Below are 26,131 nucleotides of genomic sequence, written 5' to 3' on the forward strand. Positions count from 1 at the left end.
TTTAAGCGATCTCTGACCCTAGGCAAGCATGTGGTGACAGAGGAAAGGAACAACACCCTGGTAACATGAAGAAATCTGTACCTGGCTTACTATGTGTATAGTTTGATAGATTTTAGGTCTTTGTTTTGTTAATGTTTTACAGCTAATGAAAAAGTGAAATGTAGAATAAGAATATTCCATCAAACAGACAAATCTTTTCTAATATGGAAATGTATTTTGGTCATGTGATGGCCTAAATAATTATGGCTAGGACTGCTGACTTGACTGTCCAGCAGGGACAATGACTGACTCTCTAAGACAAAAACGGTCATTGCTAAAGAGGCTGACTGTTCACAGAATATTGTCAGTCAGTCAGTCATTTTCTGCCGCTTCTTCCATAGTAGGTCGTGAGGAAGCTGGTGGTGTTGTACAAAAGGGGGTAAAAATATTTGAACATGTTCCACGAATACCACATGAAAAGATGTAAAAGAAATATGTCTTGCTTCAGTTGACTGTGATTGGGTGAACAATTAATCTTGTATAACCCCTCCCACTGATATATAATATTATTGTGTTAGTCCGGTAATAGACCAACCATTGACAGATTAGCTGTAGTTGAATCTGAGATTGGATAAAAGACAAGTTTTCAAATCTGGCGTTAAGTCCATGAAGAATTCCCCAAAAGTTATATAAAAAGGTCAATAAACAAGAAAGTCATAACAAAACAAGATCACACAATGTAACTGTGATACATTCAAGATTTTCATCCCTTGATATAAAGCAGTTGTAAAACAGTTACAACCTGGAAACCTGAAAGCCCTCAGAACAGAATCATATCATGATAAAACAGTAGGTTCAAGCCACCATACAAAAAGCAGATAAACAAGTAACGTTGAACGCAATGTATCCTCTATCTCCACTAGAGGGAGACAGAGGAGAGCAGAAAATGGTTTTTATAGGGTTTTAACAAGACTCCAAAGGCTTTTTGTTATAAAGTGTAATAAACTGGTTGCGGCTTTCACAAATTATTTGCACGGGATTTTTGTGGTGTTTTACAACAGTTCTAAGCTTTATTCACTGAAAAATGTCTCTTAACACTTATTTTTCACATTTAACTTTTTAATTTTGACATGGTTGTCAGAACACGTCTGTCAGAAAGGTTCAGAGCAATATCTTAACTCTTTGCTCAGCTAAATTAATACAAACTAAAATATTCTCAGAGTATTTCATGCAACATATTGCCTTTAAAAAGTATTTATATTACTTGAACATTTTTCTAATTTTGTCACATCAGAACCACAAATTTCATTGTATTTTAATAGGATTTTATGACAAATAAAATCTTCTTTGGGTGGCTCGGGCATCTATACCAGATGTCTCCTGGACGCCTTCCCCGGGAGGTGTTCCAGGCACGTCCCACCGGGAGGGGGCCCAGGGGATGACCCAGGACACGCTGGAGGGACTATGTCTCTCGGCTGGCCTGGGAACGCCTTGGGCTCCCCCTGGAGGAGCTGGAGGAGGAGTCTGGGGAGAGGGACGTCTGGGTGTCTCTGCTGAGTTTGCTGACCCCGCAACCCGGTCCCGGATAAGCGGAAGACGATGACGACAAGTAAATCTTCTTTGGATGTTTGAATTCTGTTTGAGTGGTACATTATTACACAATTTCCACGGTCACTTGTAATAAATACCTCGGCAGGTTATAATTTTTTGATTCAGACTGTTTTACTATACTTAGAACATAAAACCCCCTCTGGTATTACTTTGTGCACTGAGAAAAATCTTATCACACAACAATGCAAGGCTTTGTTAGTCAGAATTTGGTTTCTTTCATTACAGCATGCAAACTAAAGTTCACCTCTAAAGCTTTCAACTTTCCTTTAGGTGATAGTTTGGATTTTCTGTTCTTTAACTCAGGATGTCTGTGCAGGAAGGTGAGGTTCTGTCAGCCTGTGGGCTTGTGTACAAGCTGCACACAGAAGTTGTATGGAGAGCTGCCATGCATTATTCACCGCGCATTTACATAAGACACAATGAGTGAGAAAAGTGCCAGAAATGTCTGTGGCTGCTCTGTGTTTCAGATCGTCCCTCTGAATTTCTTTGCCACAGGAGACTGTTCCTGCTCACTCAGCAGATGTTGATGTGATGTAGACAAGAACACCGATTCTCAAACACCTCCCTGAAAACCTCATGATAACAAGAGAGAGAGAGAGCAGTGGGAGGTTTGGATAGTCTTCTGTTTTCCAGCTTTATTTGTTATTTTGAGTAAATACCTCTGGAATTCTTTCACATAGGAATAAAAACTTACTTGATATAGATTAGCATGATTTTCTTTCATTGCTGTGTGTGAAAAGAGGCCCAATGTGTTTACTGTGGCTAGCTGGGGGGTAAATCCGCCTCCTGGATCCGGTCCGATATCTTGTTTCTGTGTGTTTGCTTTCTTTGTTTTCTTTGCATCTTTTACCAGCTCCGCGCACACACACACACACACACACACACACACACACACTCACACACTCACAGACAAAGCGGTGGGAAGATAGTGGTTGCCCTGGTGGCTGTTGTTTTTCTGCAGTTTGATTTAAACACAGGAGCAGCAGGCAGAAAGAGATAAACACATAAGCTGGCGGCTAATATTCATTGATTTTATCGGCACCGGCCAAAATCTGGATCTTTGAAGCAAAGCAGCAACATTTTTAAGGACTTAAAATGTAGATATTTGAGTAACATGCTGGAAAATAATAGAACCTCATGCATAAAAGTGGCAAATGTAAATGAGGCAACACTAATCTTAGAAATTAAGCGTTTTTAATTGTTAGGTGGCAATCATATCAACTTTATTTTTATGTAACTGTGAAATGAGGGTCATGTGCACTTAGGTTGAGGAGAATACAGAAGGAATGACCTGTTGTTCTTGGTTAAGATAGAGCTACTCACATGAACTGAGTATTAAGAAATTGAAACAAGCAACAGGTCATTTATTTGCCTTTCCACATATTCAAAGTATATTATTAACAGTGACTCTTTGGTGAGCAATGTTTGTTCTCCAGCCTGCATTCAGTCTCCATGGCAACCAACTGCTTCACTGGCCAATGGTTGGTGGTAACTCACAGAGCAGTGGACCTGATATCAGCCCAGAGGCTGAATGCGGACCTCATTTAGACATGATTCAATGGTAATGTTATACATAACCCAGAATTAGTTACAGATGCAGCAGGTAGAATAAAATGTCAATGTTTTTCTTAGTTTTAGTATTTCTAATGGGGCTATTGACATTAAATTTACAACAGACATTAGCAAGAACCCAAGTAATAAGATAGGATAACTTTATTTTCTATCACCTTTTTGAGGAAAATCATGTTTAAAGTCTTTGCAACCCACACATACAAAGACTTTAAACATGTTCAACATGCTTTTTCGTCAGCAGTGGAGTCTTGCAGAGTGCATGTGCATAGAAGCCATTGTGGTTGAGTGCATTTCTTATTGTTTTCATTGGAAAAAATGTACCTGCCATTTCCAGGTCTTTCTCAAGCTCTCTGTGAGTGCTCCTTGGCTTTTGGACAACTTTGTCAGAAATCTTACAAGGGGCACCTGGCTGTGACTGGTTTATGTTGAAATAATAGTTATTCCACATCCGGATTATGGCTCCAACTGTGACATGCAACAGCTCACTGTAACATTCAGAAATTTAGAAAAACAGTTGTAATCATTGCCATTTTGTTTTTGCCATCCTGGTGCAGAGCAAGCAGGCAGCCTGTTTCAGCAGCTCCACTCCTTCCTCTTTTTTTAGAGGATAGCTAAAGAGGCCATGTTCCCATTGGTTACTTCAGAGATCAGACGCTAGCTCTTGGTAGCTACACTGCGCTGCCTCCCGCAGACCGGCCTGATATTCCCGCGAGTTGAGAAGGAAGATAATAATAATGTTCTTTCATCATATCATTTATTCTGTAAAGTACAGCAGTCCCTCATGCAGCAACACATCCAAACAACATGACGCTGCCACCCCCAGAGCTTGCAGCTGGAATGATGTGCAAGCTTCAGTTTTATTCATCTAAATGTAATGATGGTCATTATGGTCAAACACGGTCTAATGTAAGGGCTTCTATATTATGTAAGTATCTGGCTGTTAGCTTGTACCGGTAATAATTGTGTGCCTGATCACCTATAATAGCAATAATTTGTTTTTCAAACTTTGAACTGGAATATCATTAGGTTGGATTTAAATCCAATTTCTGATTCAAGAAGTAAATAGAAGAGTTGACCATTGGTACTTTGTACATTACTGTAAATTTGATTGAATTTACCTTTCAAATGGACACCAAATATCTGTAGAACACCACTACCTTTAAAGGTAGCCCAAGCTTGAAAAGCCTGGTTTTAGGTGATTTTGTGTCATGTTAAAATAGCCACCAATCGACATCCTATTAGTGTAAGTCAGCGCTCAAGAGGTGTGGCACACTTTTATGTATGGTGAGTTTTGTGTGCATTGACTTTGAGAGTCTCCACCCCGGAATGATTTCATTCAGCACTAGTTTCTTTTGGAGGCCTGTTCATGTCAACAACACAAAGCCCTGACAAGCCCTGAGCTGTGAGTGGCAGGTTGAGGTTGGGTCTATATAATTAAGAACTTATGGGATTCTTCCATCATTCCAGGAATCTTTACACAAACATTGAAGGAATGTTAGTGTAAAGATGTAATGCGCCCCCCAGCTAAAAACAATATTAACCTGGCCGTTTATGAAATGACTTTAGGAAATCCTTGCTATGACAGCCTGAGGCAGCATGAATGTGTGTGTTCTCAGGTTTCAGTTGTTGTTTTGCTTAACATTTTGCATATGACGCACTTGCAAACCTAAACACGTAATTGAATAACAAAGTGACATCCAAACTGTACCTAAAAACCAGAAAATAGCTATTTTAGAAGTGGCACATAGCATAGCAGTAGAGCAGTATATATAGTTTATTGGTTCTTAACACATATTGACCTTGTGACCTTTGCTGTATATCTTCTGCCTGTTTCTTGCCTGATTGTGGTAAATAAAGGCCATTTGTGCCACAAAAATGTCATATTTAGAAGTAGTACACAGTAACTTAATTCTTATTCTAAAAAAAAAAAAGCCAAAATCTTAAATATACTCTTCACAAAATTCAGTTTAAATTTTAAGAAGTTAATGATTTATTTCAATCATTCAAGAAGGACTTATTACTTAACATAACTTCCATCATTTTTTATTTAACCTGGAAATATCAGGGTATTGTTCCTTATTATTTCTCTGATCTACATGGGGTCAAACTTACATATTGACAAAATATGTACCTGTGTAATCCCACTAATAGTTAAATATCTCTCAACAGGTTGCAAGAGAGTCAACCACCATTTGTTGCCCTAAACATATCCAGCCAGCTGCAAATCTGACCCCTAATCTAGGCAAAGTTCATTTTAGATTTGGTAGAGTAAATATAAACTGCTTGACTTCCTGGCACAGACACAGTTTTAAAACATGGTCCACATATTTCCAATATGGTTGAGTTTTAGGCCAACCCACAAGCTAAATGTTAGCGTGGTTTAATCTTTTGCTGATTTAAACTCAAGTCAAAGAATGTGGAACTAGTGTGAGATCTTTGTTGAATAAAGGATTGTGTCTCCCAGCAGAAACCTTGCTTATGATAGATTTTTGATTCACAATTTTTGTGTATGTTACCATTCCTGCCTTGAACTCATTCTTGTGTCTATGTATCTAAAAGAGTCTCAGTAAAGATAAATGCACATTCACGTATGGACACTCAGGATTTGTAAAAGTAAACACATGTTTCATAAATACACTTAAAGGATTCAAAAATGGACACAAAATTCACAAATCCATACAAAAAATTTAAAAAGCACAAAAGATTGACAAATGCACACAAAATTCAGAAATGCACCGAACAAGATTCAGCAATGTATTTCTAAAGCACACAAATATATCTTGATTTACAAACTGCTTGTTGTCTGACAACTTATGTGCGGATTTTTAGACTCCCCTAATTTGACTCAACACACTAATGTATTCTTTAACAGGGAATGATCTGGTGGTTTTCACGCCTGTCCAAGACTGATCTCTCCAGAAGCTCCTCCACAGTCTTTCACTGCAGCTCCTATGTCCTCGGCCATCACGTCTGCCCAGTCTCCAGCCCCTTTCTCCAAATCACAAACCTTTAACAGCTCTGCTCACACTGGAACTAGTCTTCATCCAAAAGAATGTGCCTTTTCAAGGTACCAGGATCTCCTCAGAATCAACCTCTGACATCAATTCAGTAAGCCATTTTCCATTGATGTAGAGATTCCTATTTGGTCCATTTTTACCTGCCTCATCTGTTTTCCTAAAGGCCGCAGGGCCCCTTACATGCTCTACCCCAGTTGATGTCAATCAAGCCTCTGGGGAACCCATGCTGATTAGCTGAGCTAGGTTAACCTCCGAAGAACACATGAAACAGAAACAGCTCAACTTATTATTTCCGGCCGTCTATATAATCAAAACCTGAAAGAGACAGCATGGAGAAATCCATAAACAAATCTTTGTCTGCCGTAATTATTCATCAGTCCATTTCTTCCTTGGGTGCAGCCTTCTTCTTCGTAGCCAAGAAGGATGGTTCCACCTTGCATTGATTACTGGGGGCTTAAAAGGGATCTCTGTTGAGAACAAATATGCCTGACCAATTCTTACATCAACTTGCGAACCAGTTCCACTGTTTTTACTAAACTCAACCACCAAAATGCTTATCATCTGCTCAGTATACGAGTGGGCGATGAATGGAAGACTGCCTTTAAGACCCCTTTGGGGCACTTTGAATATTTAGTCATGCCCTTCAGTGGTCTTTCAGTCCCAGGTTAATAACGATCTCTAAATCAGTTAGTTTTAGTTTTCATTGGTGATATCTTGATTTTCTCCAAAACTATTGAAAAACATAAAAAAAAACATGTCGGTTTGGTCCTTCAGTGGAAGACAGGTTATTTGTCAAAGCAGAAAAGTACGAGTTTCATGTACTGTCAGTCACTTTTCTGGGTTACGTTCTGGAGAGCGAAATCAGCTTCATTGTTTCTTGGGTTTTTCCAATTTCCACCATTGATTAATTAAGAAACCCAGTCAAACTGCAGCCCCTCTCACTGCTCTTACTTCTCCCAAAAAACAGTTTCACTGGCCTTCTGAAGACTCCTTTCAATGAGCTAAAAACAAACTTTGCTAAGGCCCCCATTCTTACTCAGCCCGACCCTATAAGACAGTTCATCATGGAAGTTGATAACTCTGACACTAGAGTAGCAGCCGTCCTTTCTCACATATCCAAGGACAACAAACCTCATCCTTGTGCCTTTTATTTCCTGCTGACCTTCCTCCTCTGAGAGAAATTATGATGCAGGGGATCATAAACTTGCATTAAAACTGGCTTTTGAAGAATGGCGTCATTGGCTTGAGGGGGCCGAACATCCAGTCCTTTTCTAGGCAGATCATAAGAATCATTTGTAACTCCAGGAAGCTCTTACAGAAGTCTCCCTCTTGCATCTTTTAAATTGCTGCTCATTTTAAATAAATCCTTATTTTATGTTTAATCTGGTCCCTAAGTCTGATTTTTGAATGTGGGAGTCAGGAAGCTCTAAAAACTCAATTCAATTCAGTTTATTCATATAGCGCCAATTCACAACACATGTTGTCTCAAGGTTCTTCACAACAGTCAGGTTCATACATTCTAATTAATCCTAACAATCAAACAGTTCAGTCAGATTCAGTTATTTATTCATTCGTTCGTTCGTTCGTCGTCTTCCGCTTATCCAGGACCGGGTCGCGGGGGCAGCAGACTCAGCAGAGACGCCCAGATGTCCCTCTCTCCAGACACCTCCTCCAGCTCCTCCGGGGGGAGCCCAAGGCGTTCCCAGGCCAGCCGAGAGACATAGTCCCTCCAGCGTGTCCTGGGCCGTCCCCTGGGCCTCCTCCCGGTGGGACGTGCCTGGAACACCTCCCGAGGAAGGCGTCCAGGAGGCATCCGGTATAGATGCCCGAGCCACCTCAACTGGCTCCTCTCGATGTGGAGGAGCAGCGGCTCTACTCCGAGCCCCTCCCGGATGGCCGAGCTCCTCACCCTATCTCTAAGGGAGTGCCCGGCCACCCTACGGAGGAAGCTCATTTCAGCCGCTTGTATCCGTGATCTCGTTCTTTCGGTCAGGACCCAAAGTTCATGGCCATAGGTGAGGGTAGGAACGTAGACCGACCAGTAAATTGAGAGCTTTGCTTTTCGGCTCAGCTCTCTCTTCACCACAATGGACCGGCACAGCGCCCCCATTACTGTGGCAGCTGCACCGATCCGTCTGTCGATCTCCCGCTCCATTCTTCCCTCACTCGTGAACAAGACCCCGAGATACTTAAACTCCTCCACTTGAGGCAGGAACTCCCCTCCAACCTGAAGAGGACAAGCCACCCTTTTCCGGTCGAGTACCATGGCCTCGGACTTGGAGGAGCTGATCTTCATCCCAGCCACTTCACACTCGGCTGCGAACCGCCACAGCGCATGCTGTAGGTCTTGGCTAGAGGGGGCCAGCAGGACCACGTCATCCGCAAAAAGAAGAGACGAAATCCACTGGTCCCCAAACCAGACCCCCTCCGGCCCTTGGCTGCATCTAGAAATCCTGTCCATAAAAGTTATGAACAGGACCGGCGACAAAGGGCAGCCCTGCTGGAGTCCAACATGCACCGGGAACAGGTCCGACTTAGTGCCGGCAATGCGGACCAAACTCCTGCTCCGCTCGTACAGGGACCGGATGGCCCCTAATAAAGGGCCCCCGATTCCATACTCCTGGAGCACCCCCCACAGGGCATCACGAGGGACACAGTCGAATGCCTTCTCCAGGTCCACAAAACACATGTGAACCGGTTGGGCAAACTCCCATGAACCCTCGAGCACCCTGTAGAGGGTATAGAGCTGGTCCAGTGTTCCACGGCTGGGACGAAAACCACACTGTTCCTCCTGAAGCCGAGGTTCGACTATCGGTCGGACTCTCCTCTCCAATACCCTGGCGTAGGCCTTACCAGGGAGGCTGAGGAGTGTGATCCCCCTGTAGTTGGAACACACCCTCCGGTCCCCCTTCTTATAAAGGGGGACCACCACCCCAGTCTGCCAGTCCAGAGGCACTGTCCCCGACCGCCACGCAATGTTGAAGAGGCGTGTCAACCATGACAGCCCTACAACATCCAGAGACTTGAGGTACTCAGGGCGGATCTCATCCACCCCCGAAGCCTTGCCACCGCGGAGCTTTTTAACCACCTCGGTGACTTCAGCCTGGGTGATGAAAGAGTCCAACCCCGAGTCCCCAGCCTCTGTTTCCACCACGGAATGCGTGATGGCAGGATTGAGGAGATCCTCGAAGTACTCCTTCCACCGCCCGATAATGTCCTCAGTCGAGGTCAGCAGTCTCCCGCCCCCACTATAAACAGTGTTGGCAGAGCACTGCTTCCCCCTCCTGAGGCGTCGGACGGTTTGCCAGAATCGCTTCGAGGCCAACCGGTAGTCCTTCTCCATGGCCTCACCGAACTCTTCCCAGGCCCGAGTTTTTGCCTCTGCCACAGCCCGGGCCGCAGCACGCTTGGCCTCACGGTACCCGTCAGCCGCCTCAGGAGTCCCACAAGCCAACCACAGCCGATAGGACTCCTTCTTCAGCTTAACAGCATCCCTTACTGCCGGTGTCCACCACCGGGTTCTGGGATTGCCGCCACGACAGGCACCGCAGACCTTACGGCCGCAGCTATGGGCAGCAGCATCGACAATAGATGCAGAGAACATGGTCCACTCTGAGTCTATGTCTCCAACATCCCCCGGGATCTGGTCGAAGCTCTCCCGGAGGTGGGAGTTGAATACATCCCTGGCCGAGGGCTCCGCCAGGCGTTCCCAGCAGACCCTCACTATGCGCTTGGGCCTGCCGAGTCTGTCCGGCTTTCTCCTCCTCCAGCGGATCCAACTCACCACCAGGTGATGATCAGTGGACAGCTCAGCCCCTCTCTTCACCCGAGTGTCCAAAACATGCGGCCGAAGGTCTGATGATACGACAACAAAGTCGATCATCGACCTCCTGCCTAGGGTGTCCTGGTGCCAAGTGCACTGATGGACACCCTTATGTTTGAACATGGTGTTCGTTATGGACAATCCGTGACTAGCGCAGAAGTCCAATAACAAAACACCACTCGGATTCAGATCGGGGAGGCCATTCCTCCCGATCACGCCTCTCCAGGTGTCACTGTCGTTCCCCACGTGGGCGTTGAAGTCCCCCAGCAGAATAATGGAGTCCCCGGGAGGGGCACTATCCAGCACCCCCGACAGGGACGCCAAGAAGGCAGGGTACTCTGCACTACCACTCGGCCCGTAGGCTGAAATGATAGTCAGAGACCTCTCCCCAACCCGAAGGCGCAGGGATACAACCCTCTCATCCACTGGGGTAAACCCCAACACGAGACGGCTGAGCTGGGGGGCAACAAGCAAACCCACACCAGCCCGCCGCCTCTCCCCGTGGGCCACTCCAGAGTAGAAGAGAGTCCAACCCCTCTCAAGGAGATGGGTTCCAGAGCCCACGCTGTGCGTGGAGGCGAGCCCGACTATTTCTAGTCGACATCTCTCGACCTCCCGCACAAGCTCAGACTCCTTCCCCCCCAGCGAGGTGACATTCCACGTCCCTAGAGCCAGCCTAAGCATCCGGGGATCGGGCCGTTGAGGTCTCCACCTTCGTCCGCCACCCAATCCTCTTTGCACCGGTCCCTCACGGTTCCCCCTGCAGGTGGTGGGCCCACTGGAGGATGGCCTCGCGTCTCTCGTTCGGGCTTGGCCCGGCCGGGTCCCGCGAGGAGCAACCCGGCCACCAGGCGCTCTCCGACGAGTCCCGACCCCAGGCCTGGCTCCAGGGTGGGACCCCGGCTCCGCCGTACCGGGCGACGTCACGTGCCTTGATATTGTGTTCTTCATGAGGGGTTCTTGAACCATTCTTTGTCTGACCCATCACCTAGAACCTGTTTGCCATGGGAGACCCTACCAGGGGCATTTAGGCCCCAGACAACATAGCCTCTAGGATCATTTGAGCACTCAAACCCCTCCACCACGTTAAGGTGACGGTTCAAGGAGGGGTTATTTATTCAAATTGGATAAAATGTTTTTCTATCTAAGGAAACCCAGCAGATTGCATCCAGTCAGTGACTTGCAGCATTCACTCCTCCTGGATGAGCATGTAGAGACAGTGGACAGTGACTGGTGTTGACTTTGCAGCAATCCCTCATACTGAGCATGCATGTAGCGACAGTGGAGAGGAAAAACTCCCTTTTAACAGGAAGAAACCTCCAGCAGAACCAGAACCAGGCTCAGTGTGAGCGGCCATCTGCCACAACCGACTGGGGGTTTGAGAGAACAGAGCAGAGACACAAAGAGAACAAAGAAGCACTGATCCAGGAGTACTTTCTATGGGAAGGAAAAGTAAATGTTAATGGATGTAGCTCCTTTAGTCGTTTCACCTAGAAAGAAAGAACAGATAAACTCTGAGCCAGTTTTCAAGGTTAGAGTCTAAAAGAGAGAACATAGAGTTAGTTACAGTAGAAGCTCAGTCAGTAGCCATGTCTAGGAGAGAGAAAGGGTTAAACACTGAAAGACAGGGTCATGTGCATCATCGGTAGAAGGTGAGCATTAAGTTGTTGCCAGCAGAAGCTTGGACGATGCCCCTCTCCAGAAAGGTGTCACAGGTAGACACAGAGTCAGGCCAGGTGTAGCTTCTAGGAAGAGAAAAGAGAGAACAAAGTTAAAAGATGAAATAACAGCAAATAATGCATAATTGGAGAGTAGTATGAGAATGTAGCGAAGAGGGTGAAAGTGGTCATTATGTCCTCCAGCAGCCTAAGCCTATAGCAGCATAACTACAGAGATAGTTCAGGATAACCTAAGCCACTCTAACTATAAGCTTTATAAAAAAAGAAAGTTTTAAGCCTAGCCTTAAAAGTAGACAGGGTGTCTGCCTCACGGACTAAAACTGGGAGCTGGTTCCACAGGAGAGGAGCCTGATAACTAAAGGAAAACATGACACCTTCTTCATTATACATCTAGTTTGTGCAATACATCTGTACCTCTGATAGGGAAAAATCCCCACAGCATGAGACTACCACCACCATACTTTGACAGTTAATTCAGTCTTCTAGGTTTAGTATATACCTATTGTCATTGTGATTAAAATGCTCAATCATTGTCATGTCTGACCATAAAACCTTTCTCCAGCAGACATTTGCACATTTAAATTGAGCTTGTGGGTGTTGATTTTAAAGAAGGAGCTCATTTCCTGGTTTGGACCTTTAGTCTATGGGGATGAGAAGCTCACTTGACTTATGGTCAGTTATGCTGGTGTTTCAGCAGTTTCCAACCCATGACAGGTTGAGGCTTTTTATTGTTCCAGGGTTTCTGAAAATTCATACTTATTCCCTATCATCTGAAGGTAACAATTTGGATCTTCTTCCAGATATTGGCAAAGTGGTGACACTTTTGAATTTGTTCTTATGTACACTTGTTTGAACTGGTCTCAGACTTTCAAGTTATTTAGAAATGGCTTCAAAAGAAATTCCCAATTTGTGTAAATTTTCTCTTCTGAGATCTTCACTAGGTTTCTTGGATTTTCATATTGCTCTGAGTGTTGATCAACCCACTGTGTGCTGCAGAACATATTTTTTTCTGGCAAAGAGAAAATATCAGCTGCAGTCAATCATGATGACTAATGTGTGGTTAACAAGCCTGTATTTACTGCTGTCTCCATCTCCAGATGAGGGTCTTGAGCCTCTCTGCAGTGACTCTTAAGAATTTGAATAAACAAATGCAAATAAATGATCTGTGTACTTCTTTCCTTTTGTGTTATTTATTTGTAACAGCTTCTTTGAAAGAAACCTGCAGTTTGCAAACCTGCTTATTTTCCCACAATGGTGCCACATATGTGAGGGAAAATGCATTCGTGGGTTAAGTAGCAGAGTTGAGTATAGTGGGTTGTGGCCATGAAAAAACTTGTCAAATCCTCTCTGAAAATGCTAAACAACTTTTGGTAGAGGCATTCTGAGGTGTGGGGCTTGTCATCATTGGAGTCAGTCTAAATGCAGAGAGATATCTAGATGGAATCCTTCAACCAGTGTCCGTCCCACATTGTTACTTTTAGGGACCAAACTCTATGCTCGCCCGGACAAAGGTTTATCAGAGACTACCTCCAGAATTTGGGGTGCAGAGGATGGAAAGGGCTGTCTGCAGTCCATTTGCAACCTTTTCGATAAGCTTAGGCATGCGGTTGCAGCCAGAGAGACTGCATTGGCTGACTTGCAACCAATGCCAGTCTGTGGCCAGACTGGTGTTACCAGCATGAGGAGGAGGTACCAAGGTGTTGTGGTTGTATACAGTTCTTTCATTCACTACTGAGATCCCTGTTCATTAAATAAATAAATTGCTAAATTGCGAATATATATTATTTTCTTGATGCATTCAATATAACAAAACAATGCATACATTATAATAAAATTGTATATTTTTAAAGGGCGTCAGGGAAAAGCTCATTCAAACCTGCATCACTTTATATTTCTGTCCACTAGAAGGCAGCACAACAATCTGCAAACACTTAACATTCAGGTACAGAAAAACACCAGGTGCTGCACACTGATTTAAATGTTATTACTTTTGTTTGTGTGTTTGTTGTTTCACCAATACGCTTCTTAAGGGTGGAAATAAAAAAATACAGGGAATTGAAACTGTAGAAAGCTGAGCTAGAAAACGCATGTTAGGAATAGTGGTTGTGTTATGCTGTTTCACAATCATCAAACTTGAATAAATTAATATCGGACACTGATTGGCCTGTCCTCCATTGAAAACCTTTGGATAAAAACGAAAACAGATGAGTCTCCAAACTACAGTGCTACTGATTGTTGTGGTTTTAGTACTGATTGTAGAAAGAGGTGAATGCAGGTTTTGGAAAATGATATTTCTGCTAAGAATGTCGGTTGCATAAAATTGTCTCTATATTTTCTAGTGTCTGTAACTCTCATTACTTTCTGTCTATGCTAGTGAAAAAGCCAGAAGACCTGTTGCAGGAACAAAAACTAAAACACTTAAAAGACCAAACCCTGTAGACACACAATACAACCCAGGTGATCAGAATCAGCTTTATTGCCAAGTTCGTACATACAACAAACAAGGAATTTGACTCCGCTACTCTTTGCTCTCTGGGTTTCTTTTTTGTTTTTTTTGTGTTATAAGATATATTCTGCATATGTCCTTATGTCCATAAGGTGATGACAATAAAACAAACACGGTTTGACCTCAGAGGGTAATCCTCCTTCAAGCAATCACTGCATCTTTTACTTCTCAGTCTTTCAGGCCTTTGTTAATATAAAATATTGATCAAAGCAACCCTGGAATCTTGTTCTCCAAAGCGTCCTAAAAGACAAAACCGCTGCAAGGAATATTAATAAAACCTCTCTGTTCTGCACACTGCTGCATGCTTGAGAAAATTGCTGTTATAGGTTAGGAGATTCCTGGTGACTGGGACCTAACAACACCTCATGAGGAGTGTTTTTGTTCAAGGTGTGGATTTCAAAATAACAGGGCTTGACTGAAAGCATGACAGGAAGATGTCATAAGCAGGCCATCACACGTCACCCTGGATGTGGAGACACTTTGGAAGATGAAATTCCAATGAGCTAAGAGTCCCTGGTGAGAGACAAAAACAAATAGCGTCTGTCAGCTGACGGAGGATCTTACTCATCGTAATGATCCTCTGAGAACAACTAACAATAGCATGTTTGCTGAAAGTATACATGGTCTGATGGGAGAGGGGATGTTATAATGAAGGTTTATCTGTCATAACAGAACTGATGCTTATGGTGGCAGAGAAAAGGCAGATCATGGATGCTTTAATCATCAGTCATCATTCCTGAATGCAGGATATTCTTCAGGGATATAAAACTGCTTTGCCATCCAGAAACCACAAAAAATTCTGATCACATCATCTTAATTTTTTAATAACTAAAATAAGGTGGCTTACAGAAGAAGTGCCTTGTTCATACCCTTTGAATTCTTTTTGCATTTTACAAACTTACAACCACAAACTTTAAACTGTTTTATTAGGATTTTAAGGCGTAATAAACCAACACAGAGTACAGAGTACAGTGCCTTGTGAAAGTATTCGGCCCTCTTGAACTTTTCAACCTCTTGCCACATTTCAGGCTTCAAACATAAAGATATAAAATTCAAGTTTTTTGTGAAGAATCAACAACAAGTGGGACACAATCATGAAGTGGAATGAAATTTATTGGATGAGTCAAAATTTTTAACAAATAAAAAACTGAAAAGTGGGGCGTGCAATATTATTCGGCCCCTTTACTTTCAGTGCAGCAAACTGACTCCAGAAGTTCAGTGAGGATCTCTGAATGATCCAATGTTGTCCCAAATGACTGATGATGATAAATATAATCCACCTGTGTGTAATCAAGTCTCCGTATAAATGCACCTGCTCTGTGATAGTCTCAGGGTTCTGTTCAAAGCGCAGAGAGCATCATGAAGACCAAGGAACACACCAGGCAGGTCCGAGATACTGTTGTGGAGAAGTTTAAAGACGGATTTGGATACAAAAAGATTTCCCAAGCTTTAAACATCCCAAGGAGCACTGTGCAAGCAATCATACTGAAATGGAAGGAGTATCAGACCACTGCAAATCTACCAAGACCCGGCCGTCCCTCTAAACTTTCATCTAGAACAAGGAGAAGACTGATCAGAGATGCAGCCAAGAGGCTCATGATCACTCTGGATGAACTGCAGAGATCTACAGCTGAGGTGGGAGAGTCTGTCCATAGGACAACAATCAGTCGTACACTGCATAAATCTGGTCTTTATGGAAGAGTGGCAAGAAGAAAGCCATTTCTCAAAGATATCCATAAAAAGTCTCGTTTAAAGTTTGCCACAAGCCACCTGGGAGACACACCAAACATGTGGAAGAAGGTGCTCTGGTCAGATGAAACCAAAATCAAACTGTTTGGCCACAATGCAAAACGATATGTTTGGTGTAAAAACAACACAGCTCATCACCCTGAACACACCATCCCCACTGTTAAACATGGTGGTGGCAGCATCATGGTTTGGGCCTGCTTTTCATCAGCAGGGACAAGGAAGATGGTCAAAATTGATGGGAAGATGGATGGAACCAAATACAGGACCATTCTGGAAGAAAACCTGTTGGAGTCTGCAAGAGACCTGAGACTGGGACGGAGATTTATCTTCCAACAAGACAATGATCCAAAACATAAAGCCAAATCTACAATGAAATGGTTCACAAATAAACGTATCCAGGTGTTGGAATGGCCTAGTCAAAGTCCAGACCTGAATCCAATCGAGAATCTGTGGAAAGAGCTGAAGACTGATGTTCATGAACGCTCTCCATCCAACCTCACTGAGCTCCAGCTGTTTTAAAAGGAAGAATAGACAAGAATTTCAGTCTCTCGATGTGAAAACTGATAGAAACAAACCCCAAGAAACTTGCAGCTGTAATTGCAGCAAAGGGTGGCGCTACAAAGTATTAATGCAAGGGGGCTGAATAATATTACACGCCCCACTTTTCAGTTTTTTATTTGTTAAAAAAGTTTGACACATCCAATAAATTTCATTCCACTTCATGATTGTGTCCCACTTGTTGTTGATTCTTCACAAAAAATTAGAATTTTATATCTTTATATTTGAAGCCTGAAATGTGGCAAGAGCTTGAAAAGTTCAAGGGGGCTGAATACTTTTGCAAGGCACTGTAACACATAACTGTGAAGTGGAAAAAGGATGAATGGCTCTCAACATTTATCCCTCTGAGTCAAAACTATTGCACATTTCACTGCAGTTACAACTAAGTGTTTGGGGTACTGTGGGCATACTAACTGAAAATTGTACCTATTCTTTGCAAAATGGCCCAAAGACAGTCATTAGACAGAGAGCTACATTGAAGATCAACTTTCCATTGTTGGCAATTTTTAGGGTTCAGGTTTGATTGGGTTTTCTCACGAATGAAAATGCTTTGATCTAACCAATTCTATTGTAGCTCTGGCTGTATGTTTATGATTGTTGTCCTACTGAAAGGTGAACCTCTGCTCTAGTCATAAGTCTTCTGCAGCCTCTGACAGCTTTTCTTCCAGGATTGTCCTGTATTTAGCTCTATCTGTCTCTCATCAACTGTGACCAGCTTCCCTGTCCCTGCTGAAGAAAAGCCCCCCTAACACCTTGATGAGGCCACCACCATGTTTAATCATTTGGGATTGTGTGTTAAAGATGTTGTGCAGTGGTAATTTTCCACAACACAGATCATTTTGCATGCAGGTAATTTCTTTAGTATTGGTCTCATCTGACCAGAACACCTTCTTCCACATGTCTGCTGTGACCCGTTACATGGATTGTAGCAAACTGAAAAGTGTCTTTCTTCTTGCCACTCCCACATTTGTGAAATGCCCAACTAACAGTTGTAGAAATGACAGATTCTTCCACCTGAGCTGTGAACCTCTGCAGCTCCTCCAGACCTCCATGGGCTTCTTGGCTGCTTCTCTCTCAGTTTAGGTGGAGAGTTTGCAGTTGTCCCGTACTCTCTCCATTGTTGGATGATGGTTTGAGCAGTAAGATGTTCAAAGCTTGGGATATTGTTGTAGAAATTAATTCTTCTTTAAAGTTCTCCAAAGCCTTCTCCCTGACCTTTTCACTATGTTCCTTAGTTTTCATGATGCTTTTTGTTCACTGATAATCTCTAACAAACAAACAAACACAGTTTTTTTATTTTTAGTTGTAAAAAGGTTTTTAAAACAATGTTTAATTTTCTTTGAATAATCATGTATGTGCTATTTGGTTTTGGGCCATCACATAAACTCCCAGTGAAACACATTGGAGTTTGTGGTTTTACTGAGAAAAAATGTGAAAATGATTTACAAAGCACTGTAAATCAAGCGCAATGCTTCTATTTTACAAAATGTCAGACAGCGTTTAGAGATTTTCAAATAACAGTCTTGAAACATACAACTGAAACCCAATTCTTGACTGTTTAATAACAGAGCGGTTCTGTAGGTATAAAATGGAAGAAACGATCCTCATCACAGCAGAAAGAATAGAAACAAACATCAAAGATCCAATTACATTCATATATTTTTGTTCATTTATGGTATGGTCTAATGCTTGGGTGCCACCGTCACTCATTTTTTATTTCCTGTAGTTGAAGTCAGAGAATCACTTGGTCCAACACAGAGTTTCTGCAGAAAAAAGGGGAGCAGCCTCCATGATCCTTCTGCTCAGCAGGTCATGCCTGGTGAACCTTTATAGGAGTCCCACAGAAAGCATCTTTATCTGGTGACTGAACCACCTCATCTGGCTCCTCTGCAGAGTTGGCCCAGTACCTTACAGAGAAAGCTCTGCTCCCTCTTTACCTCTAAGAGATGGTATGACAGCCACATCATTGAAAAACCTGGAGCGTTCGAACAATCCCCTTTCCCACTGACGTATACTGCCTCATCAATGCAATATGTCTTAACAAATTAAGGTAACTATGTACTACATTTTAAAGCTGCAGTAGGTAACTTCTGTTACCTACTGTTAATGTTTTTACATATTTGTTAAAACTGTCACTATGTCCTGACAGTAGAATATGAGACAGATCTGTGGAAAAAAATCAAGCTCTTCTGGTCCAACTGCCATTTTCAGAAATACATTGCTCCTGGTCAGAAACAAACAATCAGAGCCACACACCCCTTTACACCCCTACCTTGTGTAGGTACCAATGTTCAAGCTCAAGATTGCTGGTGTGCTGCAGCTGTGCTAATGACAGAGACACAATCTAACGTTTCAGGAAAACTGCCAATTTCTTGAGAGGCACCTACTCAGAAAACAAACACCGGTAAGTATAATAACGATAAATATAATATGATATTATAGCTTCACCAAGCTGAAGCTATATTTGTCACATTAATATTTGTTGTCGGACCAAAGTGCAGGTAAGAGCTGGGCAGCCGCATGTTGAGTGATCTTCAACTTTATTCAGAGGTATCCAAACATAACATAAATCACTGCAGGAACATGAAACACATGGCAGTCAAGGATAGAGACCCGAGATGAGAGACAAGGAACCAGCAATCAACACATGAAACAGACTAACTAATATACTAAGGGAATACAAAGGGCAGTTAATCAAAGGAAGAGGGAACAGGTGAGACAAGGAGGCAGGGAGACAGAAGGAACAGGTGAAACTAATGCATAGACTAAACATGGGCGAAGGGATTAATTAATAAAAAGACACAAACCAAAAACCACAAAGAAAGTCCAAAATATCACACTGTGACAATATTAGCTATTTCTAGCTACATTTACCAGGACTAATTGTTATTGTTTAAGTTAGTGAAAAACATTGAAAACTATCCAAGCTGAGCAAATATTATATATCTTGTTTTACTAATTAATAACACAACACACTTTATGCCCTTAACCAATCCCACTTTCTTTGATCAGGGGGTTGCTTCACTTTTTACCTTCACCTCTCACATTTTCTTTTAGCTTTTATACAACAGTGGGGCCAGCCAGAGGGAGACCAAGGGGTGGAGCTGGCCCTTGTGATGTCCAACCCCCCAAAACACCATCACCAAACCACAAAAAAACCCAAAAAATGCATATATGATAAATCCAACATTGTACCTCTTATAAAAACATGGCAGATGGTACCAGGAATCTCATATTGGGCTCATCAGAACCAGTGTATTGGTCTAATGAATGTTATATAGAAGGGTAGTTGTCTAAACTCCTCTATGTGTTGTGAAATGTTTTTTGACAGTTCTTTAAAATCTGAGAAGCAAGTGTCCATAGTTGTTGACATTACAGCTAGATTAGACTACTGCAACTTCTTTTACTTTGGACTTGAGAAATCATCTCTCCATTGTTTATAGGTAGTCCAGAACGCTGCTGAACGGCTGCTAACAGGTACCAGAAGGCATGACCACATCACTCGCGTTTTAGCAGATTTACATTGGCTGTCTGTGCATTTTCGTATAGATTTCAAGATTCTTTTACTCATGTTTAAAATTTGAAATGGCTTGGCACTTAATTAATTAACTGTTCTTCTTAACTTTTATAATCCCAAAAGAGCACTGAGATCTGCTAGCCAGATGCTCTCTGTGCAGCCGAAGGCCAAATGAAGGCGCAGAGGGGCTCAAGCTTTTACTGTTGTAGCTCCCAGTCTCTGGAATAAACCTCCCCTTAAGACTCAGAATGCTGAGTCTGTCCAGTCTTTTAAATCCCTCCTGAAAACTCACTTTTTTACATCAGATTTTTACTCAAGTTCAGTTAGAGTCCATCAGAACAGTTAGGTTGAGATGTTTCTATATTTTAGTTTTTAATTCTATTTTATTGTATATGTTGTTTTTTTTTTTGTTTTATGTCTGTCTTCTGTAGTTATATAATTTGTATTTATCTTTATACAGTACAGACCAAAGGTTTGGACACACCTTCTCATTCAAAGAGTTTTCTTTATTTTCATGACTATGAATATTGTAGCTTCACACTGAAGGCATCAAAACTATGAATTAACACATGTGGAATTATATACTGAACAAAAAAGTGTGAAACAACTGAAAATATGTCTTATATTCTAGGTTCTTCAAAGTAGCCACCTTTTGCTTTGATTACTGCTCCACACACTCTTGGCAATCTGTTGATGAGCTTCAAGAGGTCGTCACCTGAAATGGTTTTCCAACAGTCTTGAAGGAGTTCCCAGAGATGCTTAGCACTTGTTGGCCCTTTTACCTTCACTCTGCAGTCCAGCTCACCCCAAACCATCTCGATTGGGTTCAGGTCCGGTGACTGTGGAGGCCAGGTCATCTGGCGCAGCACCCCATCACTCTCCTTCTTGGTCAAATAGCCCTTACACAGCCTGGAGGTGTGTTTGGGGTCATTGTCCTGTTGAAAAATAAATGATGGTCCAACTAAATGAAAACCGGATGGAATAGCATGCTGCTGCAAGATGCTGTGGTAGCCATGCTGGTTCAGTATGACTTCAATTTTGAATAAATCCCCAACAGTGTCACCAGCAAAGCACCCCCACACCATCACACCTCCTCCTCCATGCTTCACGGTGAGAACCAGGCATGTAGAGTCCATTCGTTCACCTCTTCTGCACCGCACAAAGACACGGTGGTTAGAACCAAAGATCTCAAACTTGGACTCATCAGACCAAAGCACAGATTTCCACTGGTCTAATGTCCATTCCTTGTGTTCTTTAGCCCAAACAAGTCTCTTCTGCTTGTTGCCTGTCCTCAGCAGTGGTTTCCTAGCAGCTATTTTACCATGAAGACCTCGTTTTTCTTTACTTAGCTGCTTTTTTCTTGCCATAATATAAATTCTAACAGTCTATTCAGTAGGACTACCAGCTGTGTACTGTATCCACCTCCTGCACAACACATCTGATGGTCCCAACCCCATTTATAAGGCTTAAAATCCCACTTATTAAACCTGACAGGGCACACCTGTGAAGTGAAAACCATTTCAGGTGACTACCTCTTGAAGCTCATCAACAGAATACCAAGAGTGTGTGGAGCAGTAATCACAGCAAAAGGTGGCTACTTTGAAGAACCTAGAATATAAGACATATTTTCAGTTGTTTCACACTTTTTTGTTTAGTATATAATTCCACATGTGTTAATTCATAGTTTTGATGCCTTCAGTGTGAAGCTACAATATTCATAGTCATGAAAATAAAGAAAACTCTGTACTGTATGTATGAAGCAACATTAAGCATTGTTAAATGTGCTATCTAAATAAAATTGACATCAACAAAACGTTAGATATCATTTGCACTTACAACATTTTTCGCTTCCTGAAATCTCATGGATTGAACTTTGTGTTTTACACAAGGTTACATTAAGGAAGCTTTAAACAAGTAACATATTTAACTTTTTTTACTATCATGTGGCAGTTTTACTTCCCCACACTTTGTTTTACGATGTAAAATCTGTGGGAACTACCTCTGGAACAGCTGAATTACAACAGGACACCTTCAGGCTGGCCTACATGAGCCTTGGGTTGTGTGCAGAGAATTTAAAATGCAACAATTCTTAGCAAGGGTTTACTTTTTTTAAAATAGGGCTTTGATGTCGCTAATCAGCCTTTTACCCCTTAAATGAGCTGAATTCCAGGCTGGCGTTTACTCCAAAGAGATTAAAATCTGCACCTTTTTTATTCAATTTTACAGATTACACCTGAGAATAACATGTATAGGTTCTCTGTTCTTTTCTGGTAGAATCCTGTGGTTGGTATGCAGTTAAACCACTGGAACTATTAAAGCAATCAGATCGACATCAACAGAAATGATTCACATAACTAATGGGATGGTCAACTCTTCAGAAAAGAAATTACATTAAGATAGACCTTGTTTTTACTACATAGAACATTTAATCACACTTTCTCACTAAAGGAATAATTTATTTTATTTTGGAAGATAGTGAATGTATAAAGGGGTCACTAAGTCTGCTAAAATTTAAGTCTAATTTCATGCAACTCAAAATTCAATCATGTTGCAGCGGAAATAGCTGTTATATTTTATGATGTCTTATTCATCGTGTCAGTAAGGGTTTCATTCATTCATCTTCTATACTGCTTCATCCACAGTGGGTCACGGGGGAGGTGGTGTCTATCTCCAGCAGTCTACGGGTGAGAGGCAGGGTACACCCTGGACAGGTCGCCAATCCATCACAGGGCAACATAGAGACATACATAAAAAACAACCATCCACACACTCATTCACACCTAAGGGCAATTTAGAGAGACCTAACAGTCATGTTTTTGGACTGTGGGAGGAAGCCGGAGTACCCGGTGAGAACCCACGCATGCACAGGGAGAACATGCAAACTCCATGCAGAAGGACCCCCAGAAGGCTGGGAGTCGAACCCAGGACCTTCATGCTGCAAACCAACAGTGCTACTAACTGCGGATGTTTATTTTAGATTTTTGCTTAAGTCCTGTGGCACCATCAAGATGGTGGTGTCAAAAAAATCAACATAACAATATAAGGTAGATATTTTTTAAACTTAACACTAGTCACTATTCACACTTATAACAGCGTGAGTAATTGTTACCTTTCTTTTTTAACAAATACAATTTGATAATTTTGTGTAAACGATGATATCATGAAATCTTGGTATTTTTACTCAAGATTATCAACCAGTGATAATCTCATACCAAACAGCCCATGACTTATAGATACTGTTAATTGGTATGTATATTTATGTATTCTTTTCCAAATAGAAAAAAAAGAACATTTACAATATGGTTTAAAATGTATAACATTTGTGTAACTATACAGAGAAATGTTTTTTTTTTTTTTGGCCATTAGATGCTCTCATAAAACATAACAGCAATCTACATAAAAGTTAGGCTCCTTGCAGTAATATTTGTTGTTACAGGCAGTGAGAAGAAAGCTGCGCTTTTCCTATTCAGAAGATAATCCATAAACCTGTTCTGTGTAATCAGACACAGACCGAGGCTCTGAGCATGTTCAGACTTCGATTGTCGGATGTACGGAAATTAGACGAGTCCCTGAAGGCAGCGCCAGCCCCACCAGTGATCATTGAGCTCCCGGTAGACTCCATGGAGAGGGACTGAAATGAAAACGGACTTGTGAGCGGATCATGGCGGCGCCTCTCGGACGGGACACCCTACCTGAACACTGGTCCTACGGTGTCCTGAGGGACGGCAGGGTCTTTTTCATCAAGTAAGTGTCGCCGTGAGGAATTTCCGACACCATGGGAGTTGCTGGGTGTATTCCCCCCTGCTCCGCGCTGTAACAGGTGTTTTTCTCTGCTCTCTGTCTGTGCCGCAGCGATGAGACGCGGATTACCTCCTGGCTCCATCCCCGCTCCGATGAACCTGTAAACTCCGGACAAATGATCCGCTCAGGTAGCTAGCTTAGCCGGTGGTGCGAAACACTTTCACCTGTTACCTTTTGGACCTAATGTTTACTTTCCTGCTGCTGTTTTTCACTGCTCGCTTCATTGTCCAACTTTCAGATACATTGTTTCTTTTTTTGTCAGATCTGCCTCGGGGATGGGAGGAAGGTTTTACGGACGAAGGAGCCAGTTACTTTATAAAGTAAGAACCCTAAAACACTGCTGCTGTTTTCCTCGCTGCTCCAGTCAGCTGTGTAGTCAGCTGTGTCTGAAGTGAACATGGCTGCTGGCTGTAAATTCCCGCTCCAAGCTGAGGGAATTAACCTGAGGGCCAGTGTGGGTTATAAAGAGGTGTGTCTGGGTCTGACCTGCCGTCCACTGACCCTCCACTTTCAGCTGCTGCTCTCTAGGAAATGCTCAACACACCAGTTTATGACTCACCTTCCGCTGCTTGCTTATTAGGCCGTAATGAACAGTTTATCACAGTTATATTGTCAATTTATAGAGATACTATATAGCTATAAAATATATAAATGTAAAAAGATATAGAGGAAAGGCTATTTAATTTAAAGGTAGTTTATGGTGAAATTATTTTTGTTATGCTGCCAGGTGATGCAGTCAGTAGCACTCTTGCCTTGCAGCAAGAAGGTCCCAGGTTCAACTCCAGCCCTGCATGTTCAGGTTCTCTGCTGCAGTCTAAACACAAGACTGTTAATCGGTTATTCAGAAATTGCCACTAGGTATGGCTGAGTGCACGCATGGTTGCTCTGTGTTGGACTGGCAGGCTTGTCCAGGGTGTAACCCGCCTCTCAACCAGTGACTCCTGGCAAAAAGGCACCAGTCCCCGGCGGCCTAGAAGGTAGGATAGACCACAGGTGGATGTGTCATATTATTGTTATATGGTCTTTGCTTTCTTACGTTCTATTGTCAGTTTGGAAAAGAAAAATATCTACATAATATATTTACATTTACATATTTAATTAAGTATATTAATTTCCTTCTCTGTCATTGTACAAAGTACAGCTAAATTGTTTCTCTAGTGGAGCATTAAACACAAGACAAGACAGCCCATACAAATACTTAAAATAGCTTTATGTTAAGTAAGCTGAAGTAGCAATAAATAAAGTTTATATTTATATGGAATATCCAAGGATGTGTTACACACTGAAAGATCAGTTCTTAGGAGTCCAGTTCTCATAGCGCTTAGAGAGAAGCTGTTTTTAAGCCTGGATGTTCCAGTTTTTAAGGACCTTAGACTCCTCTGTTAGGGCAGGAAAGTGAAGAGAAAGTAACCTGGGTGTGACAAGTTTTCTCATTATGTAGCTGCACGCCGAAGGGAACGCTTCCTGTAAATGTTTAGTAGTGTGTAGTTCTAAACATTTTCTGTGCTACTGTGATGACCTCTGTTGGGCCATCTTGTCAGCTGACATGCAGCTTTAAAACCACATCAGTGTGGTTTAGGTGAGAATAATTTTAAAACAGCTTCTGTAATTTGACAGAAAAAGCTGCTTAAATCCAGTTTTCAGGGTATGAAGGATATGATCTCATTGCTGTTCTTTCTTTGCCACTTTACTGATGTTTGGCATTTATCTAAGGTGGTCTGCTATCTATGATCTCAGAAATTTGAAGGAAATTTGAATTTTTACTGAATCACGCCTGACCTGTTGGAGAATGTGGCATTTTCTTTGTCTCCTGAAGTCAATAATCATCTCCTTTTGTTTTGGAGATGCTAAGTACCAGTTTGTTTGCAGAGCACCATAATCACATTTTATCTCCATTTTGTATTAGGGAAGCCACAATTGTGTTTTCCCAAAATTTGATGATATTGTTTGTGCTATGAGTTGATATGCAACCATGTGTGTGGAGTGAAAATAGCAGAGGACTCAGCACACAGCCTTGTGGGGCACCATTGCTGCATTCTATAGAGGGCGAATGCTAAATCCCCATCTTGAACACCTGAGAACAATTACCGTAAATTCCGGACTACAGAGCGCACCTGATTAAATGCTGTAATTTTAGAAAGAAAATCAATTTTGTACTTGTACAGGCCGCACCGGATGTTAAGCCGCGGGTGTCCCATGTTGTAATATGATTTACACAGAAAGATATAACACGTGGGAAATTTTTAACTTTTAACTTAATCCGTATGGTAATATAAAATGCATATTGCAAATGCTTTTTTTCTAACAGTGGCTAACACG

At 42.3% G+C, this 26,131-nt stretch overlaps 1 protein-coding gene across 6 annotated transcripts in view; it reads left to right on the top strand.

Annotated features, from left to right (window-relative positions):
• The first annotated feature begins 23,588 nt into the window (after nucleotides 1–23,588).
• Nucleotides 23,589–26,131, top strand: part of LOC124880690 (pleckstrin homology domain-containing family A member 7-like) — a 167,285-nt gene continuing 164,742 nt past the window's right edge. Inside the window, exons 1-3 of one of the 6 annotated variants that reach the window (XM_047385977.1) lie at nucleotides 23,589–23,755; nucleotides 23,864–23,940; nucleotides 24,075–24,132. In XM_047385977.1, the coding sequence (XP_047241933.1) occupies nucleotides 23,673–23,755; nucleotides 23,864–23,940; nucleotides 24,075–24,132 (218 nt within the window). In that variant the 5' untranslated portion in view covers nucleotides 23,589–23,672. The remainder of the gene's footprint in view (nucleotides 23,756–23,863; nucleotides 23,941–24,074; nucleotides 24,133–26,131) is intronic. The other 5 variants (XM_047385960.1, XM_047385986.1, XM_047386013.1 and 2 more) reach the window with 5 other exon arrangements.

The sequence above is a fragment of the Girardinichthys multiradiatus genome, chromosome 2, assembly GCF_021462225.1.
Source record: "Girardinichthys multiradiatus isolate DD_20200921_A chromosome 2, DD_fGirMul_XY1, whole genome shotgun sequence".
Taxonomy (NCBI): domain Eukaryota; kingdom Metazoa; phylum Chordata; class Actinopteri; order Cyprinodontiformes; family Goodeidae; genus Girardinichthys; species Girardinichthys multiradiatus.